We start from the raw sequence: 22,415 nt of genomic DNA, 5'->3' as shown, positions 1-22,415 counted from the left end.
AAAGCAATGTTAGAGCTGTCTTTTTTCTGAAAAGTAGTGAAATAAAGAAATCCCATTAAATTGAAACAATAGTACTGTTTTATTCAGAGGAAAAAGAAAGTTCTACAAATTGAACAAAATAAGAATTTTCGGCACATTTGCTATAGTTCTCATTTTGCCATGGTAGGGAGAAGATTAACTTGTGCAGACACCCACAGGCTGTGAGAATGGGGCAAAGCAAAAGCCTAATAGGTGAAGGGATCAGTGCGACTGTCATAGCTTCCATTTGCTCGTCATGTCAACCCCTCCATCTATCAAAATTTGACTGCTATATCTTTGACAGCCTTCTCTTTTTTTTCTCTGCTTTGCTCTTTCTCTTTGTCTATTTTGGGGTTTGGGAACGAGTGAGCAATGTTTACTTATACACGCCGCAAATAATGGCTGTTACTGTTCTTACAAAGGAAAAGTATCTTGTTAAAACAGTGGCTCCAGCAACAATCTGTGTGCAGCGACGTCTTGTCACTTCAATCCTCTGTCCTTCCTCAATGTATGTCATTCATGTAGATTTAGGATTTCAAGAGACTTTGCATGTTAAGGGATTGCGATTCTAGCTCTCTATTGAGAAGTGAAATGTATGCACCTGTACGTTTGTACCAAACTGACACCATTCCTAACCTGTTTCCATCGTGGCACGGTGCATTGTCCAGTTTGAGCAATTCTACCAGAGCAAGTTCTCTGGGCGCAAGCTGAGCTGGCTGCAGCACCTGTGCCAAGCGGAGGTGCGGCTCTGCTACCTGCGCCGCTCCTACCTGGTCAGCCTGGGCACCTACCAGATGGCGCTGCTGCTGCCGTTCGAGTCCGTGGACTCCTTGGCCATCCGAGACCTGCAGGAGGCCACCCGGCTGGCACAGGACCAGCTGCTGCGACAGCTGCAGGGACTGCTGGACGCACGGCTCCTAGTCTCCAACGAGGTGGGCTCACCCATCCCGGCATCTGCCTCTGCTCTAACCCTCTCTACGCCCTGCAACACTTTTTGAGCATGCTTTGGAAACGCTGTTGATTGGTAGTAAAGACTCCCGACAACACGCAAGCCAAATATTAGCACGTGGCCTGGAATTCATAATAAATTATCAAAGTTGGCTAAAATTGCTTTCTCTTTTCTCGACAAATGACAACAGAAGCTCAACAATCACTCATAAAATACCTTCTATCATCCACTGGCTGATTTTAACATAGCGTGCTCAGTCGTTACAGGGATTGCCGTGGGAGGCCGTGACTTGTCCACGCGTGCGTGTGCAATCGCAATGAAAAACCTGCGTATTTAAAGAAAAAGAAAAAAGTGCCAAAGGTCGCGAGGTGCACCTAACATATTTTCTTTGCCCCTGCCATCCCCCCCTGCTTAGCTTCTAGCCCTTTCCTTGGGACAAAAGAAGAAAGAATTCGATTGCAGCGTGCGACAAATTTTTGTAACTCCGCTCGTATTGGTCGGATTCTTAAAACTTTTATAGTGCTGAATTCGTAAGGCATCAAGTTCTTTTAGGGAATTCATTCCATGGTTACTTGAACAAAGCATTTTGTAGCCCCTTGAAAGACATGCTGGCATGAAATTGTAAAGATGAGATAACTTGGGAGATAAATTTGTGTGGATCTATACGTATTTATTTATTCATTTATTCAAGATACCCTACAGGCCCATCAAGGGGGGGAGGCTACCATCGGATACCAACTTTTTTGTTTATTGAGATATCTTAATGAAATTTTCAGGATAGACTTATAGCAAAAGCATTAGAAGAACTACAAAATTTCATCAAGTTATGTTCACTGGTTTTCAAGTTACAGCAGAATATCAGGGTAGTGCACATGGTTCTCTTATTCCAGGCCTGGAGAACTTTCAAAAGGTGCTGGAACTGTGAAATTAACTATGATGATTCCCAGATTGATACTCCAGGGGGTAACAGAGCCCTTTTTTTGAATTTTCTTGCTGAAAAGTTTTAGCAGACCATCAAACTTTGTGTTCGTGATTAGGATATTATCAATCAAATTTTGATTAAATATAATAAATAACACACACAATATATTGAAAAAATGGGCTTGTCGCCCCCTCAGAAATTTATTCATGTACATAATAAAAAAAGACTTATGGAAATCCAATGAGTGGTTCCAGAGATATGGCTGGAATAAGCAGCCTCACTAGCCAAAAAAGTCATTTTGAGAAAACGGCGTTTGAAAGTTTTGAGCACATAGGCAGTTCTAAAATGAACCTGCAGCGTAACTGGAGGTGTCCTTTGGCACTCTCTTTCTTTGCCGCCTTTAAATCTTCTCTAGGGATCGCTTCTTAGCCTTTTTCAAGCGCAGAGAATCTTTCTCGGCTGCCCGTTGAATGGCCAGGTGGCCAGGTGTTAGCCCCACTAATGAAGCTAGCTGTTGGGTGGCCCTGTAGCAGCCAGCATTGTATCTTAGCACTGCATCATGCAGTGCTGTCTCCACAGCAATCAGTGACGCATGCTGCTCTTTGGGCATGAGGGACCACAGCACAGAGTGAAAGTTTTGAAAGTTTGAAAGTTTTGAGCACATAGGCAGTTCTAAAATGAACCTGCAGCGTAACTGGAGGTGTTCTTTGGCACTCTCTTTCTTTGCCGCCTTTCCATCTTCTCTAGGGATCGCTTCTTAGCCTTTTTCAAGCGCAGAGAATCTTTCTCGGCTGCCCGTTGAATGGCCAGGTGGCCAGGTGTTAGCCCCACTGATGAAGCTAGCTCTTGGGTGGCCCTGTAGCAGCCAGCATTGTATCTTAGCACTGCATCATGCAGTGCTGTCTCCACAGCAATCAGTGACGCATGCTGCTCTTTGGGCATGAGGGACCACAGCACAGAGTGAAAGGACTCTGATGCATTCTGCGTCTTTGCTCCCAGGCAGCGTTGCAGAAGAGAAGCCTGTGAGAGCCTCTCATAAATGGGTAGAAGTGCATCTGCAACATAGCGTGGCAGCTTGTACGAATGCTTCGGAGGTGGAACACCGGTAATCTTGCAGGCATTGTGACGACACCAGGAGTCTGCACCCTCTGGGCACAAGTCGTGGTGCGGATCCTCATCCGTCGACGTCACATGGTGGTACGATGCCATCACTGCCCGCCGCATTGCAGCGACATCATCGGAATTGTTCCGTAGGGCCCAGCCATAATAATCTGTCAACTTGTCGATGAGGGCCTTTGTCAGCCTGCCCTTCCCTCCCAAAGCCTTGTCACTTTTCTGCACAAGGTTGCGAAGTGCGGTCCCCATCCTCTTCTGAACGTGGTTCAGGCATTCCTCTTTTGAATGGGGACCAGTCCATAAACATTTTCTTGTACAAGGGCAGAGAAGGTGGCACTATCTCCATCAGACACGAGCGTTGTGTAACGGAGGTTGTGCTTCGACAGTGAGCGTGAAAAGAGGATGATAGCTGCCTCAACCTCCATTCTCCCTGATTTAGAGTCGGTGTTTTTCTGGCACACATGATTCTCCAGCCAGCATGCATAGTCTGCGTCTCCAGGCTTTGGCCCTACTTGGCAACCAAGGCACTGATTAGACAGAACAACGGCGTCCAAGATAAGGCCCGTATGGTATTCGATAATTGCCCCGACTCCAATATGGGATGTGTGCCCACGCTTGTGCCATGTTCCATCATAACAAACTGTTATATCCCTGGTGAAATATTGATCCATTTCTTTGTAAGTGGCTTTTACAGCAGAAGCAGATTCTGCATAGAAATTTTCTATGCATTGTGTCTGCGGTTCCCTGAATTTCTTCAGGTGCTTCTGAAAGGTCTTGTGATGGAGGCCACGATGGGACACGTTCATCGCTGCCCAAAAGTCGTTGAGAGCTGTTTGTCCCTTGCCTATTTGTTTTGTTGCCATAATGGCTCTTACATTCACATCAAAGGCCTTTGTGTCATCCTGACGAGATGAACTCCATGAGCTTGAAACTACTCCACAATGCAAGCATACTAGCTCAAGCTTTGCAGCAAGTCCAAGTTGGGTGCCTCCTCGTACCTTCATCCCAATCGCGGTGCACCGGTGGCACGGGTTTCGAGATAGCAGGTCGTCTAGGGCATCCATTTGCACAAGGAAAAATTTTTCGCCTTCACTTGTAGCGGTGGCAGCTTCATGATCGCGCTCCATTGCCTGAAATTTCCGCTCCGTCGCTGGCATAGCGCCAAGTTCTCTTTGCACAGCAGCGCGTTGTTGATCCGCCGCCTCTTTCTCCTCGCACGTCTGGAAACTTGTTCGCAAATGCACAGTTGACGACGCGATCGCACTCGAGGCCGATGAAAGAGAAGATACGGAAGCCACTGTCGATGAGCACGAAACACCAGGCGCACTTGTAACGACAAATTCTTGCACTGGCGGAGCAGGAGTCCCGTTGCTAGGCGCGTCGATGCGACCACTCTCTTGCGTAGATGAAGCAGAAGCTGCCCCACAGGTACCGTCGGCGCGATCACCGTCGGCGCACGTGCGAGCGGAGAGCCTCGCCGCGCGGACAAGCTTCATAGCTCGCTTCCTTGCACCGAACGATTGTAGCGTCTTCTTTTTCGTTGGGCGCATCGTGAGCGAACACAACAACGGTCTCGTATAGACGGTTGAAAATCGTCTCGTAAAGACGGTTGAAAATCGTTTCAAAGACAGTTGAAACGTGGAGAGTATGCGAACGGCTGCAACGATACACGGAAGCGAGCGGAACACAAAGACGCCGGACGGAGGAGCAGCAGACGAGCGGCCGCATCGGCCGCATTATGCGCAAGAACGCTACGTCATCGCGCGCAGCAGCCAATGGCAGTCGCGGGCTCCCCCGCGTCCTTGGGGAGCGCGCGCTTCGCCCAATCCCAGCTGCGCGCCTCAGCCGCGGGAAACTTGAAAGCTCTCGCGAGCCCTCCAATCATGAGCGGCTTGTTCCTCTCCTGCGCTGCCGCCGGCGACGCAGGTGGCGGGGAAAGAAAGAGCAAGAATTCACAAACAAAACAACATCTAAATGGCAGTGCTCCGTCGAGCGGTCAAGAAACTGCGATCACGCCAAGTTGGGGTATTTTGAGCGCTCGCGCGCCGCTCGAAGGCCGCCGCGGCATGTTCGAAACTTTATTTCAAATGGTTTCGCGACGAATTAGACCTTGATATTTACAGAAGAGGTAGTTTATGACACATACTGCCCGAATATGTGGTTTGCCAAAAATCGACTTTTTCGTGATTTTTCGGTTTTCAAAGGCCGCGTCCCCCCTTAAAGAAATTGAGTAAGGGGAGCATCAGTATATAAATAGCAAAAAATACAAACAGCAAAAAAGTACAAGAAAACAATAAAAGAATACAAGTAATAAACAGTAAGGTGCAACAAAGTTATACAATAATAAAACGCAATGAAAGCAGGTTATCATGAGAAGTTTCACGATTACAGATAGATACGATGTGATCTGGGAGGCCATTCCAATGTGCTATATGTGTATAGTCTATAACATATTGGTAACCAATATAGCCTAGAACTTATTTAAAATCATGGTGTGCACCATGAATAGGTGTATATTACGAATACGAACGAATATTACGAACGAATATTACGAATATGAACGAATATTGCGAATACGAACGAATAGGTCTATATTAGTCCGCATGTAACCACCTGTAAAGATGGTTTCGCTTTTAGTGTACAAGTGCTAAGCCGTGAAAGCACCTATCCAGGGGAAATACGCTGTGCCGCGAAGCTTCTTTTAGAATTTCTTTTTTCGGAAGACGCTACCGGTCGGTGGTCGAGGCTACCGTGCACACGCGAGCCAAACATTATAGCGCAGCATGCGGCCTGCAATTGACAATAAATTTTTTATGGTCAGCTAAAACTCGCTTTCTCCTCTCGGCGAATGACATTATAAGCTCATTCGTCCCAGCCATTGTGTCAGCCATTGGCTGATTTGAGCATGGGGTGCTCGGCCGTTACTGGGGCAGCCGCAGTAGTGAAGAAAAGCGACGTATACGAAGCAAAAAAAGAGAAAGTGCTCAAGGTCACGAGGCTCGCATGACGTGCAAGAGAGAATGCAATTGCAGCATGCAGCAAATTTTCGCAACTCCGCTGGCACTGGACGGCTTCTGAAAGTCTTTAAGGCGGTGAATTTGTAAGGCAATAAGCTTCTTTAGTGAATTCATTCCATGGCTACTTGAAAAAGTGCTGCAGGGCCCCTTTAAATGAACGTCATCATCATCATCAGCCTGACTACGTCCACTGCAGGACAAAGGCCTCTCCCATGTTCCGCCAGTTATCCCGGTCCTGTGCTTGCTGCTGCCAATTTATTCCCTCAAACTTCTTAATCTCATCTGCCCACCTAACCTTCTGTCTCCCCCTAACCCGCTTGCCTTCTCTGGAAATCCAGTTAGTTACCCTTAATGACCAGCGTTTATCCTGTCTATGCGCTACATGCCCGGCCTATGTCCATTTCTTCTTCTTGATTTCAGCTATGATATCCTTAACCCCCGTTTGTTCCCTAATCCACTCTGCTCTCTTGTCTCTTAAGGTTACACCTACAATTTTTCTTTCCATTGCTCGCTGCCTCGTCCTCAATTTAAGCTGAACCCTCTTTGTAAGTCTCCAGGTTTCTGCTCCGTAGCTATGTACCGGCAAGATACAGCTGTTATTTACCTTCCTTTTGAGGGATAGTGGCAATTTACCTGTCATAATTTGAGAGTGCACATAATTTGAAGGTAATGAACATATTACCTTCAAATCAATTTATCATTTTTTAAGCTTAAAAGCTTGTTACGACGGCTTATATGCTCTAACTATAATGAATTTTAAAATGTTACACATTTTACTTGTCATCACTCGCATCCTACTGAAAGTCAAATCCTGCTACTATCACTCGCATCCTACTGAAAGTCAAATCCTGCAACTACTCAAAGTTGTTTAGACTTCCTTTGAACGAAAAAAAAGGGCATATGCCTAGAGACCTCATTGACTGATATGTGGGGTTTAATGTCCTAAAACCACCACCATATGATTATAAGAAATGCCGTAGTGGAGGGCTCTGGAAATTTAGACCACCTGGGGTTCTTTAAGTGCGCCCAAATTTGAGCACACGGGCCTACAACATTTCCACCTTCATCAGAAATGCAGCCGTCGCAGCCTGGATTCGATCTTGCGACCTGCGGGTCGGCAGCCGAGTAGCTTAGCCACTAGACCACCGCGGCGGGGCTAGAGACATAATTTCAAGTCGTGCAGGTTAGTTAGGTCATGATAAATAGGCCCATTTATCTTTATACCGTATTTACTCGCATAATAGGCACACTTTTTTTTTTTTCAGAAAATCCGGCTCGAAGTTAGGGGTGCGCCAATTACGCGGGGTAAAATTTTCAAAAATTTTTTCAACTAGGTTCTCGCGCTTTAAATCTGCACACTTGTCAAGTAAAAGGCGACTTTATCGTTTACCAATTAATTCAGCATAAAACAAACATACCTACGTACCTTTTAATGAACAAGCTAGAGCCGTCAACTGCACACACACACGTAAAATTTATTTACACAAAAGTCGTAGCTGTTCCTACTTTTCCCTATTCGGAGTCTGAGTCGGAGATCACACATTAATCCTCGCCGAGCGGGGATTCGTTTTCGGTGTCCGAATCATCCGCACCCCACAACATGTCATCCTCACTCGCATCCAGTGCGTTCGAGATACCCGTCTTCTTGAAGCTTTTCCTGACAACTTCGTCGGAGATAGCCTGCCACGCTTCCACGATCCAAGCGCACAGCATTTCCACAGGCGGCCTCTTAATCTTACCACCTGTAGTCAGCTGATGTTGTCCTCCAGCCATCCAGGTGGTTTACAGCCTTCGAACATTGTCCTTGAAAGGTTTATTCAAGGACGCGTCTAAAGGCTGCAGTATCGCTGTGAGGCCGCCCTGAATCACTGCCAGATCTGTGTGCAGCTCCTTTAGCTCATCTTGTACGCAGTCTACTAGGGGCACACGAAAACTGTCCAGGACAAGCATGGACGGCAACAACAGACCACCCGGCCGCCGACCCCAGACTGTTTTCACCCAATCCACCATGAGTTCCGCGCTCATCCAGCCTTTTTCCTGGACTCTGACGTAGATGCCTTGAGGGAATTTTGCCTTTGGGAGTTAAAAATAACGTAAGGCGGTAGCTTACGCCCATCCGCTGTCACCGCCAGCATTACGGTGCATTGTTGTTTATCAGCGCCAGACGTTCTGACGATGACGCTCCATGCACCTTTCTCCTCCACTGTCGTGTTCCGCGGCATATCAAAGCAAAGGGGGGTCTGATCAGCGTTGCCGATCTGGGACAAAATGAAGTCTTTTTGCTGTCGGAGCTTTATAACAAAACTGTGGAAGTCCACCACTTTGTCCTCATATGCTGCGGGCAAGCGCTGGCACAAGGTGGTCCGCCTTCGCACTGCGAGGTCATGGCGCCGCATGAAACGAGTTGTCCATCCGGAGCTGCCTTTGAACTCTTTTGCTTCGATGCCCTGCGCTCGGGCTATTCTGCGCGCCTCAGTCTGCACAATATCCAACGACACAGCACAGCCGTCTTGTCGTAGCTCCCGTATATGCCGGACCAGTTGCTCTTCGACGTTCGGATACCTGCCGGTCTTGGCACCGCGGAAAGCCCGTCGTACCGAATACTGGTTTCTCCAACGCCGAAATGCCTGCTTGCAGCCCGGTTGCCGTGCTCCAGCGCGTACTGCACTGCCTTCAGTTTAAACCCAGCCGTGTAGCTCGCGTACTTCCCCATGGTGGAACCAAAGTTCAATACACGACCACAACATACGCACACCGCTTGCAAAATGGCGTTTCTTTCTTTTTTTCTGATGGGGGTGATGGCGATCGAGCCCCCGGCGTTGTACACGTGACCTCCAAAAAGCGTGGCGATTTGGGGGGTATCAGTAATTGATGGAACAGCCGTTTTTTTTTTTTTCGCTCATGGACGCTTTTTTTTTTCAAGTTTTATTTCGACAAACACGTTGGTTAGGTCGTTGCACTTCGAATTTTTTTTATTTGCTCGTCGATTTGCCTTTTTTTTTCTTCAGAATACGGGGACCGCGTTCCAACTGTACCGCTGGGGGGTAGAATCGTTTCTGATCACGGCCAAGTTCGGGGTGCGCCTATTATGCGCGGAATTAAAAAAAATTGAATTTTCCGCGACCAAACTAAAGGTGCGCCTATTATGCGAGTGCGCCGATTATGCGAGTAAATGCGGTATGTCATATATGCTATTCGAATTCGATTTGAAATTATTCGAACAAAATTGCTATTTGCATTGAATTCGCTTCGAACCTAAAATTCACCATTCGCACAAGCCTAGCGTGTGCACGTTTTGGAGAGTATGCGTGAGGCCTGCATGGACCTAGTTGAAATGAAGTTACTCCCCGCTGCATGTGTTACATATGTGCCCTTTGTCAGTAATAAAGCAATGATATGGATAACAACCATACTGGCATGAGACCAACACTGTTTCACTGCATTTTACTGTAGCTCGCACCTTCTTTAGATTGCTAAGTTTTAAATATATTCTAGGCATATTATATGTGCAGGCACATATGTATGCTCTGTATCACCAGGAATACACAACCATGCAATAAGTGTTATCATGTGGGATCAATCTGTTGGCTTGTCAAGCGCAGTGCACTGCCCAATTTGCTGGCCAAAGCGTACTTTGATTATTCCGTGTACAAATATTTTCATTGTTTGAATTAGTAACAGGTGCTTTCTGTAGTGCTGCCCATCAAGTGACTTGCATGAAGGAAGGGTTCTTGCCTCATTCTTTCATTTTGTTTATGTTATTTATGAGTGGTAAAATCACTGGTAATCAGTGGTAAAAGAGAAATACGTATCGATGAACGAAAAGCAAGCATTCGCATTGGCAGTCTGTTTTGGCTTGCATTCACTTATGGCCATAATGTGATTTCCAGGAGGGTCCTCTGACGCCATCCACAGTACTACATTTGAATAAGTCTTACTCGAACAAGCGGACGAAGTTTAAGATCTCTGCAGTTATCCAGAAGGAAGCAGCTCAGGTGAGAACTCTTGGCTACATACTGTGTCAGATGCGCTTCAACGCCAGCACTGCAGTTTGTGGTGTGGAAACAAATTAGGTAGGAGTATGTGGGGCTGAATTTTACAGCAAAGTTTGTGGGTGAAGTAAAAGGTGTTTCAACTACTTACAGTATTAGATGCACTTTTACACCAGCATCTAAGTTTTGTGGTGTGGTAGCAGTTTAGGATCGAGTATATGGGGCTACACTTTATGACAAACTTTGTGTGTCAGGCAAAAGGTGTGGTCACATGCCGCAGCAAGTTTAGTGTGTAGAACAAATGTAGACGTCTTGGCTTTTTTTAAAGCGGTGTTGCCAGGGTAACATGTAATTGATGTTTACTATAGAGTTTACTACAAAAACTAGCAGTATACCTCAGCAAAGACATTGCAAATTATAAAAACGTTCACACACACACTACTTACGATTCTTACCATGTTATAACAATTCTAGTATAAAAGTTTCTTGAACAGAAATGTGCCGAACAGAAATGTGCCATCCTTGAATAGCCTCTTGTTCTTGAAACTAGGAGTCAACTGACATAGTAAAAAAGAAATATCGGCACATACTTGCTACTGCCAAAGTTTGAGGTGGTGTGCAAGCATTGTTCACAATCGTGACACTTTTAAAAGTGTAGCTATGTATTCTTCTGCATGCTGTCGCATCTATCTTCTGCTTCTTTTCTGTTTCAGTTGTTGCAGCAACTGTAGCTGTCGTCTATGCTTCGCTAAGTTAATGGGGTACGAACACAAAATTCGATGGCCGAGATAGCCTGCATGGTCAATTCCCGTGAACATGCATATGCTATTATCTGCAAAATATCAACAGCGAACATAACTTGGAAGGTACTTTACAGCAATTTTGAAGTTTGAATATTGAAGGAACCACCTAAAGGGACCCCTTACTTCCCTCACGTCACCACGCTGCAGTCAATAAAGCAACTTATCACGATGTCGTAGCCACTATTTTTCTTTTGCTGTGTTTGTTCCAGCAGTCCATATTTCTCGGCTGCTGTTCGCGAGCGATGCCGCGGCACAAGTGTTGAAGGCCTTGTGTTTGGCGACACGGCAGTTTCGTTTCCTATTCGAAATGAATCATTGAAGTGGACTGTGCGTAAGTGCGTCGCAGTTCTGTGTGCTGACGTGGTCGAGAGCTGCACACGCTAGGTGGAGATAGTTTCACTCGGCAGCTTGCCGTTTTTGGAGCTCTCTCAAACCGAAACTGAAACTGGTCCATAATGAAGGGCCTGTAATTATTTATCTGTTGTGTGCGGCAGCAAACAAGGTGCTGTGCTATGACTAACAGTGCCCCAGCAACACATTGCCGCAAAAAAACACCAGGCCAAAGTTTTTCTCTTTGTACCCCTTTAAACTGTATGAAATGCTTCGTGGGACCTCTGTTAGCATCTCTTCCCTTTTTGTGATGCCGTTGCAACCACATTTTTCCTGAAGACATAGCCTGTGAGTTATTACAAAGAAACATTACAGTGAGAGTGTGTGCTGTTAGTTGCACAATGAATGACAATACTGCTTGCCTTTTATCTGTAGCAAGAACTGGAGCAGACGCACAGCTCTGTGGAAGAAGACCGCAAGCTGTACCTGCAGGCGGCTGTCGTGCGCATCATGAAGGCCCGAAAGGTGCTCAGGCATAACACGCTCATTCAGGAGGTACGTCTCTTTTCTTTTGCTCTCTGCTGCAAAATTTACCACTTCGTATGTTCTGACTGCCTCTAGGTTAAAGTTAATGGGTGTTTTGAGAGTGTAGTGGACTACAGAAGTTGCAGGATTGGTAGATTGGGCAAGTTTATGTTGTTTATTTTTTTTGTAGCATTTGCAATGCATTTCGACGTTTGAGAATATTAGACAAGCAGAGAACAAAATAGTGCTGTCACTCTCTGGCAGTATGTAATTTTTCGTAATTCGTCTGCATTGTGAACACCAATCATGATCCATGTAAGGATGCACAGCTAGCCACACCTTGTGTTTTATACTGGTTCAACAAAGAATGTCTCATGCTGGAGTCAAGTTTTGACAATGGAGCTTGTCAGTGTAAGTCATGTTGTCATGGTGTACACTCAAACCTCATTAAAACAAAGTTTCATGTTACACAAAAATAAACTAGTTATATCGGAAAATTTATTATTAAGGTATATTCCAAACACCGCCGTATTTACTCGCATAATCCTTGCACTTTTTTTTCTTGCGAGAAAGTGATGAAAAGTTGGGGGGTGCAAGAATCGCGTGAGGAAAATTTTTTTCAAAAACGGGCGAAGCAAAGGGAAAAAAATGAAGTGGCCGCAAATGGGGATTCTCACGCTAGCAACAACCTGCAAGCTTTGAGAAATACTAAGCAAGACATAACCTTAGCAATAAAACCACAGGTTCAACACAAGGCAGGATTTATTTGAGACACAAAAGCGTAAGCAAATAGCAGAACTTTAGAATACTGTACACGGAGCTTGGGGGTGTAGCTTGAGCGTTCATCACTCAATGAGAGCCCATAAAGGGTTAGCGTATGACGTCAACCTTGAGCTGATGGCCATCTAACGCGTCCACAGTTACCTTCTGACGAAACAAAGTTCAGAGAAAGCCCAGCGTGTCTTGGTAGTTTTCAGCTGCCCATGCTACTGTCGCCAGTAGCAAACAAAAAAGCCATCTACTCCAAAGAGCCTGTCGGTGGCCCTGTTGCTATTGTTTAGTGCACGATCAATCACCTTCAGCTCGATAGCAGCTGCTTAGCTTCCGTATCATCCCATATTGTAACTACAGCGTAACCACAGAACAGACACAACGAACACGAACTCACTGCAACATGTACTGGCCACTTTGGCTTAGCTTGGATTGGATCGGGGCTTCGTGCATTGATAGTGCACACAATGCTTAGAGATGGCACCAGGCTGTTGTGCGCTACCATCACCAGTGAGTGGTTGGAAGAAGTAGATGACATTACGGCTGCGATTTTTGGGAGTGCAATGACTACTTGCGAAAAAAATCTTATTTTTTTTTTTTTGGGGGGGGGGGGGGGGGAATGTGGGCAGTGCGAGTGAGAATTACGGGATTAAGTATTATGTATCTGTTGCAAGACTACTTTTTATTTATTTCATTATAAATGATATTTTATTATACAGTAGAATCTCGATGATAAGAATTCGAAGGGAGCGTGCAAAATATTCGTATCATCCTGAATTTGATCAACTGAAAGTTGATCATGACGGCGAACAAGAATTATTCTTCATTGAGATGAACTACTTCTTTTTGAGGAAGAGTCCATGGTGTTCTTTTGAACTTGGTGCGAGCCTATTGTGTTTTTTTCCTGGTTAAGACTGAAAAGAAACGGTTTACGCCTGTACAAACATTGTTTCGGGAGATACGCCGGCAGAAACAACTCAAGCAGACGCACCGGTAGCAGCGGCAATGCATTCAGCAGGCAGGCCAAAAGCGAGACAGGTTACGGTATGCAGACTCGCTGCTGCTGCACCTTCTACTTACAATGTACGCTGCGATTGTAATCCAAACGAGGCTCTCAATGAATGGGTCCTTGCCAAGGCCGTGAGCATTGTCGTGCTGCACAGGTAGTTCACGATTGCGCCGATGCGAGCCAACGCCTTTACCGCCACGTTGAATTTGCGGCTCATTGCTTACATCGTTCTGTTTGAGAGCTAGTGCAGCCGGTGTGGCCAAAGCCATGAAGCAAGAAGGCGATCTGTTATCGCGTAGTGAAAAAATTGGTCTTGAACTGATATTTTTCGCATCAGCCTTGCAGCGTGGTTTCTGGCCACTTAGGCGACAAAGCGAGCAAAATTCTAGTGAGTTTTGCCGCTTTCACTCCCTTCGAGGCCAAGTGTGAACGGGCATTTCTCCCATTGGCGTGCAGTGGTCAGTAACGCGTTCGTACCATCCGCGATGGCTGGGGAAATCATTTGTATAACAATGAATCACAGTGTATTTTATATAATTAAGTCCATCTGAAGCAGCCTTAAAATTCGTACCATCGTGAAATTCGTAGGCTTGAACAAATAGTGAATTTTGAGTTCAAAGACAATAGTGATCTTGGTCAAATAATTTTGAATCGGATTCTAGTAGTACACATCGCATATTATTCAAAAAATGGGCACATTTTTTTATGACCCAACCAACCTGCACAATATTTTTTTTTTTTTATTGAAACAAGGTCTGTACAAATGCCATTCTGTTTGATTCAATTAAGTGGAAACAACTTTAAATAGTGACAGGATTAGACTTTCAGTAGAATGTGAGTGACAACCTGTAAAATATGTTACATTTTAATATTTACTGTAATTAAAGCATATAAGCTAGTATAATAAGCTTTTAAGCTTAAAAAATCATGAATCAATGCGAGGGCAATATGTTAATTTAATCTTGAAAGGGGGCTTCGCGACAGCCTGGATTTCCCCTGAAGTAGTGTTTCCGTGGCTTTGCACCCTTTTTCTGTAGTGAAACCACTTTTACAGAAAATTGCGAGCAAACATACATTTTGATAGGTGCTTTCACCGCTTAGCACCCATTCACTGCGGCGAAACCACATGTACAGGGGTACATGTGTACTAACAGACGTCTATTCGTTCATTTCGAATACTTTGAAATTTTCAACAATTCAAATTCGGATCAAAGCAAATTTGAATACAGTAATATTCAAAACAATAAAGTAATTACACAATACTAGAAATTCGTATCAGTCGTAATTGTATCGTCGAGATTCTACTGTATCTGGGTTCGTTTTGTCGAAGTTTGAGTGCATCTAGCTTAGGACTCTTTTTATTGTAGAGTTTCTTAAATATACACTAGAAATAACTCTGGCGCTAGTGTCTATGGGAGCTGCGACGTATGGAGCTTCAGGGAGCATGGGGATTATGAGTAGTTGCTATGGATTTTCCTAGTCTTCGTACTTTACGTTCCTTTGGCTTTGCGTGGCTTAAAGCTGCTTTGTCACGAAACAACAATCAGCAAATTTTCAGCGGTCGGGCTTCACCACCTTAATCTTTTAGGCTTACCATTTCAAATCTGTTCACGAAGTTAAAAAGGGTCCGTTCCTTCCTTCAAAATAAAACAGAAACACGGCAATAAACGAAGCCACGAGTGCGCTTCGCCATCCCCAAGTACAAAGACTAGGTGAATCCGTGTACTGCCCATCATTCCCAAGGTCGCTGAACGATTGCAGCGCCAGAGTCCCCTCTAGGTGATTTAAGAAGCTCCATGCTCTTTATTAGCCACTCAGTATTAATCACCTCCCATCTCGCCACCTTGTGACCACCTTCTCTCAACAGATTGTGAGAAGAGACAGCATTGTGTGCCATCCACAGTGCCTCCCTTCCATTGCTGTACAAGTAAAACATGCGATACTAACAGTTTCAAGCATCAACTCTTGCTGTCTGAAAACTATGGAAGTGAATGGGACAAGCACTGGTGGGCATGCAGTAATGCAAAGATAATGATACGCACTGCTGCTACTACGTAGATGGTAGTCTGGGGGAACGAGGGAAGTTGGGAAGGTAGCCCATAGTTCTAATGCAGTGATATGCTGAGGACAGAGCCTATAGTTGGCCCCTCTCAGATGACCAAAGCACAGCAGCCTAATACCTTCATCACTCAAAGTGGCCCTACGACACTTCTTTCAGTAACCGTCGAGTGACTTCACTAAAGAAGTTCAGTGCCTCCCGAGTCCACCGATGCTACAATTTTTCAAATCCAGTACGAGCAGAGTTACAAAGACTTGTCGCACACTGTAATTGCTTTCTCTCTTCCCTCATCTCAATCAACACACTGGAAGCTCAATAAGGAGGGGGAAAGAAGTTGTGTCATGCGTGTCATTACTTTTAGCACATTTATCTTTTCTTTCAATGCGTGACTAGCCTTCAGTGAAATCGCAAGCGCGGTCATGTGGCAGCTTTTTGCAGTGGGTGCAGTAAGTATGCAGCTCGTTAGCCTATGGCCATTGACTTGGATATATGGTGTGGCCATTTGAGTATGTAACATCATTGGTAGAGTGAAGAGGGAGTGATTTTTAACTGACTCGACTATTAATTGCGAATTTCAGGCTGCATGCTGTGTTGCAACGCGTGGCTCGCGTATTCTCAAGAGCTTCGATTACCAATTGGCACTGTTTAATGACTCTGCTGAAAAAGTGTTGCACGGTAGCCCCGATCATGCTCTCTTCGCTGTGTGCATCGAAGGCACGCTCACTGACCGTCTGGCCCGTAACGTCAATCTGAAGACCCTGCTCATCAGTTCTGGCTTGTGTGCATTTACCTTTGACAGAAAGGAAATGCTGCCTACTTTTGAAGTTGTATCCAACTAAAGAATCGCAGGAGATCAAGTGAAGTGATGCGCCATTGAAATAAGTGACTTATGCAAGTATAGGGCAGGCTTGGCTCACAAACGACAGTGTACAAGACAACTCTGGTAGCGTTTATTGCCAAGCCATGCCCAGATTCATTTTACGTAATAGATAAGTGTATCAATCAACAAGTGCACTTAGAGATGACCCTTGGCAGACAAGTCTTGTTACAGTGGAGAGCAATAATCTAACAAAAAGAGTTCGCTCTATCTGAAGTCCATAATATGTCAAGTTGCAGTACCGGTTTAATGGAGGAAGGTGGATTTTAGGATTTGCCGAGTAAGCATGTTGTTGCTATATTAACTAGCGTAAAAAATGCTTTTTTTTTTTTTTCGAGAAAAGGTAGCAAAGTCAGGGTTGTGTTTATTATGAGAAAGTAAATTTTACGCAACATTTTTAGAGGTGAGCAAGAAATGCAGTAATGCAATAAAACTGCATATTTGCAGCAAATATATGCTTAAAATATTTGCAAAAAGCTTCTATTGCGAGAGCAACTGTATGAACTTTCCAGGCTCATTTTTGACATCAGTGCTAAAGTCGTTGAAAATAAAATTATAATAGAAAAATGTTCAACACAGTAACATAGTTGCAATGCCTATATTAAGCCACTACCTATAGAAAAAGAATATAAATTGCTTTGATGTTACTTTGGAAATAATTTGCACAATGATCTTGCATTGACTTTACATAGTTAACGATGTTGCTCCTGCTCTTTGCTCACCGCAGGTGATCAGTCAAGCTAAGAACCGGTTTGTGCCCAGCATTGCCATGATCAAAAAGTGCATCGAGGCTTTGATCGACAAGCAGTATCTTGAGAGGACGCCAAACTCCACCGACGAGTATTGCTACGTCGCCTGACGGACACAGTCTTCGTCATTGTTTTTGAAAATGATATTCTGTACAGCATTCAGCACGCCCCGCCTAATAAAAGTGTTCTCAGCCACACTCGTTTGTTGTTTTCTGCGCAGAACATTCGAATTCGGGTGTGAGTCATTCGCGGATAGAAATATTGTGTGCTCATTTAATATAATTTGCAGTGTGTGAACTGCAGTTGGAGAACTTTCTGAGCTCATTCAAGAGTGTTTTTTTTTTGTTTTGTTTTGTTTTTTTCCAATTTGAAAGGCTGCTCTTTGGCATAACATAAGTGCATTATAACCTCGCTATAACGGATCCGCTTACAACAGACATTCGGATACTAGTACATACTAGTTTGCAGGGTTATGTCGACTTCCCTATGTGTTCCGCTGATTGAGCTTCGTTTACTATGGATTCTGGTACAAAGGACATTCGGATATAATTGACTAAAATGTGAGGCCAGCAAAGTGGTCAGAACTTCTTTACAGCGGACTTTTCTGCCGCGCACATTCCAAATAGATTGATTTTGGTGTACTCCTTTAACATGGGGTACACAAAAGTTAGTACAGGTAGGTAAGATGCTTTGACGATTATGACACGCTGGTCATGACATGAATAATGTCACAATCTCATCGTGTATGTCATCAAAACAGTTTCCAAAAAAAAGTGGCACATACCCGGGTGTGGGCATGTGCCACAGGTGATAGACATTTTATATTTACCCTGGAACAGCGAGAACACCCATGAGTAATTTGAACGCTTGAGCGCTAAGAAAAAGCTAACATAGGCAATGTCGACTGAACGAATGCAAAGAAAAATGCCAGTGCCCCAGCAGGAATTGAACTCTAGCATTGTGTGTGGCAGTCACGTATTCTACCACTAAGATATACCAGGTCTCGTAAATACTTTGCAAATAACCCCCATGTTCGTGAAATGTCAACTCTAGTTGCAGTACTGGCTATGAAATTTTATAAGCATTACATAGGTACTCCTATGATGCAGCCGTCATGTCGGGTTAACGTCACTTGCAGTTAGGCACAATCCGCTAAGGTTTATTTGTGTATCAGTGTTGACGGCTAGCATCCTTGTGAGCCCTAGCACAAGCACCAGCGCTTTATATCAGTTTTACCATTTCTGGTGTTGCTAATATCTATGTTGCTATTGGCATCGTTGCGCAACTGCAAACAACTGCTAATACAAAACGTGTGGATGTTTAAATATATGTGTGTTCACAAATTTGTACATATACTGAGCGCCACTTCACAACATCTCGCTCAATGAAAATATTCACCTTGCATTTGCATGCTTCACGTAACATGGACTCCCAAGGCGTGTGGGATCTGCCAAATTTTTTTGAACATAGAATGCTCTTTACTAAATACTTTTTTGACAAGCCCAAAAAGGATGGTGGGCAGTTGTGCTGCCGCAAATCTATAAATTTTGGAAAAATGCCGGTTTTTGTTTTTTTGCGACTTCCATAATGATTTTCACCACCTCAACAGGTTCAAAAACTTTTTACAGCACTTCTACGTAGTTTTGAGTGAAGATATTTTGGAATCGGATAGAAAAAAGGGCTACAGACACTTAAAATGATTTCCTAAAAAATCGGCTGTATTTATGCCCCATCGGTAATAAATTCGTATATGACTCGGGATTCTCTCTAGTTATAACAGGCCCATTCAGTGTTCCCATAAAAGTCTGTTGTAACAGTACTTGGATTTTACGTACCCTTTTTAAAACATACTGCAATCCTCTTCACTATGTAGGTCTGTTGTAATAAGGCTATACTGTAGATAATAACATGAGAGGCTCACCAACACACTAGTTGAACTCGTGCATAAAGGTTAACACGAATTGCTTCATGTGACGCACTCTAGAACAGAACAGTGAAAGCACACTACCCCACACAGTGCCATGTCTTTTCATGCTTCACTTGGTGAGGCATTGTATTATTGCCTTATAGTATAGCCACTTGGCATTCAAAGAAAACAAGTTAGGGAAAGTGCAGGGGTTGTTAAGCTACGGTTGTAGTCACAAGACCCTCTTGACTTCTCTTGAGCATGTCACATGTTAATTTCACCAGCCTGATAGGAAGAGTGTAGTTAAGATTGGGATGATGGAAATAATCCCGATGGTTCAGATGACCACAATAACACGTTGAAGGACTGTACAGGCCTGGTTGCTCAGTTCCTGGCAAACTTCAGTTTATTTACACACTGACACTTATTTACGATGAAAGGCCGGGGCGGCCACTAAACCAACCGCACAGTAAGCACTGGGCTGTATTAACGTCAGCATTACTTGCCGAGCCCTTAGTATACTGCACACATCGACACCAACTGCTCGATGTAGTATCAACCTTGGATCAGAGTTGGCGCCAAGCACCACCTCTGTCTCCGCTTCCCGATTTCGTTCTTGAGCACCGAGCTCTGCCCCTCTCCATTTCTCTCCATTACATACCTCCCGTCTCGTGAGACCGCTTCGTGGGACGAACCCCTTCTTGATGCTCCACCAATGTAGCAAACAACTCTCCTTTCCTCAGAGACATGTCTCTGTCTCTGCATTCCCACACTTTGCTGTCCTCATCCTTCAAGAAATCAGCTAAAGAACAACTCCCTCATTTCGTCAACGTACAGCTTAAAAATACTTTCGTGCAACAAGTCTGGCTAGACAGCCAGTCGGCTGTCTGGAGTTAGTACACAAGATGCTGTATATCTGTCCACACTTACTGTGACAGCACGCCCCCTCATTATCCTGTCCGGAGCGGTGTTGCGACAGGGACCACTTGTTTCTCAGACTGGCTCACCGTGAGAACGCTTCCGCCGTGCGGGTGACTCACCAGCGCAAGGTGCGGTGAACAAAAGCTCACGGGGTTTGGCAACAAAGGCGTGTGTAGAGGCGGCCACTTTTCATTATCTCCCCTTTTCGTCAGGCGTCGTCTTATGACTGGCCATCCTTCGCTTGCCCCAAACATAACTCTGGGACTCTTGTTGGAGGTGCTCACGGGGGCTGCTAATGTGAATTGGCCCAATTACCCTTGGCAACCTCCTAAGCTGGAAAAAAATGAAACATGTACGTGTTAGCACTTGTACTGAATGAACGAAAGAAAAGAAATTCGGAGGGCTCGGTTTACTTTTTTAGACAAACCGTAACCATTTCGCTACCAAAAGAGAAAAAAAAATATGCCAGATTACCACAAAATTTTCTTGCTCAAATAGTAAAGCTTTTTTTTTTTCTGAATGAAATGGCACCATTTTTGCATTTTATTAAGGTTTGTTTAATTCACTGATCATGTTAAAAAACATAAAATTAAAGTGGCTGTATCGCATGGCACTGTAATGAAATATGGCAATAAAACGCACAGAAGTACTCGATAAAGTATGCGAGAGAACGACTACTGTCATATCTCAATCAGGAGAGCATCAAATGCATTACCTAAAGGCCGCAGGTTGAGTACCTGCCGGCAGCTAGTTCTCTTTTTTCCACGTAAATTTCTTTACATTTATATTTTAATTCCTACAATACAGTTCAAAATACAAATCTCGTCCCCTGCACCTTCTTCGACTTCATTGTCTGTTGGTTTTCATCGAGCATATTGGATGTCGCAGTACTTTTTGTACTATTCACAACATATACTTGTCCTATTTAGACTGATTCTGCTGGTGTAACAAAATTTCGTTCAAAATATTAGTAATGCATTTCTGGCTACGCCCCTGATTGTAAGGTAATTGTATCTGGAACTATGTTTTGCTGCGCAAGCGTCTGGCTTGCTTACACCAGTAGTGCTGAAATTACCAGTATACTATAATGCGTTCTGACCTGTTATAGTAGCTTACTGAATGCAAATTTTGCTGCTAATAAACACGCATACAAAAGAAGAGGACGAGGACGGCACAACGGGCGGCACTTAAAACTAAATTCGTGCGAGGACACAAGAATATATAGCCACGTTCCATCTTCAAGTTTTGTTATCGCATCGTTTCACTGCCAATAATTCTCAGTGCAAATTACGCCTACACTGTTTGAGAAACTTCAGGATGGCAGGAAATCACTTTGTTAAGATTACGCCCACTTTGTGAACATTACAGATTATTCTGGAACATACATTGCATTTCCGCTAGCAATAACTCTAGAATATTCGATGGCAAGTGTATAAATACTGACACGATTAGCCGCTTGTCAGGTGATCGACGGCCTACGCTCTGTTCGCCGCTACCAGTGCCAGTGTCTTACTTTCCTTTTGCGTGGCCACAAGTTTGGCCCAAATAAACAGTTTCTTCTTCGACCTGGAGTCTGCTTCCTTCATTCACGTCACGACCCCGTGACATAAACATACTTACATAAACACTCCCGTAGGGCCCCGTGGCCCAGCTACTGCGCTGCTTTCAGCGCCACGAGTGGTTGGTCAGACCGTTAGTGTCTTAAGCATAAATAAAATAACAAATTTTTTTTTTTTTTAGACGCTGGGATTTGAACCTGTACCCTCATGCTCTGAAGACGAGTGTCTTTACCACTAGGCTACACACCCTCTGTTTTTTTTTTCTTTATTGCCTGTGTACAATCATTCACAAACAAATGTACATAAAACAAAGGACAAACATGAACAAAAGAAAAGAGGTAAAAAGCGTCACACTTAACAGGCTTTTTAAAATTTCTTCATTTTTTACTTGATGAAGCCATGCGGGCACCTCTTGTTGAACTTTTTGTGATTCCACGAATGAACAGACAGATTGAAAGAAGTATTGCCGAACCGGACGTGCATTAACATCAGCATGGGGCACCGCCATTCTAGATTGACATATACAGTACAGTTCCAGTAACATAACTAGGGCGAAAGGTATTCCTTCTTCATTTGATACTGGTAGAAATCTGATGCCATAGGCATCAAGAGGCAGATCCTTTTTCAAAGTCCTTTGGAGAACATCCCAGAAAAAGACTGCATCCCAGCAGTTCAGGAAAGCATGTTCGATTGTTTCCAGCTTTTTGCAGAGAAGGCAATCAACACCCGAAAGAACGAATAAGCCTTTTTATTGCATCCATGTTATCACCGGCAAGGTCCCAGTGTCCCATGATTTCGCTGCAGTTGGTACCTCCATTTTTTTTTACACACCGCTTAAGACATTTTGGCCTGGGCCTACGCAGTATAATGTTCTATATAGGGGAACAGGAAG

The 22,415-nt window shown here is 44.3% G+C and overlaps 1 protein-coding gene across 1 annotated transcript in view; it reads left to right on the top strand.

Moving 5' to 3' along the window:
* Cul2 (cullin 2) overlaps window positions 1-17,334 on the top strand; it is a 74,781-nt gene extending 57,447 nt beyond the window's left edge. Inside the window, exons 14-17 of the mRNA XM_037429636.2 lie at window positions 687-950; window positions 9,913-10,017; window positions 11,583-11,702; window positions 17,116-17,334. Coding sequence (XP_037285533.2) covers window positions 687-950; window positions 9,913-10,017; window positions 11,583-11,702; window positions 17,116-17,247 — 621 coding nt within the window. The 3' untranslated portion in view covers window positions 17,248-17,334. The remainder of the gene's footprint in view (window positions 1-686; window positions 951-9,912; window positions 10,018-11,582; window positions 11,703-17,115) is intronic.
* The last annotated feature ends 5,081 nt before the right edge of the window (window positions 17,335-22,415 follow it).

Source organism: Rhipicephalus microplus, chromosome 1 (genome assembly GCF_043290135.1).
Source record: "Rhipicephalus microplus isolate Deutch F79 chromosome 1, USDA_Rmic, whole genome shotgun sequence".
Taxonomy (NCBI): Eukaryota; Metazoa; Arthropoda; class Arachnida; order Ixodida; family Ixodidae; genus Rhipicephalus; species Rhipicephalus microplus.
Note: the sequence above shows the minus strand (reverse complement) of the source record. Positions and strands in the feature narration are given on the sequence as shown.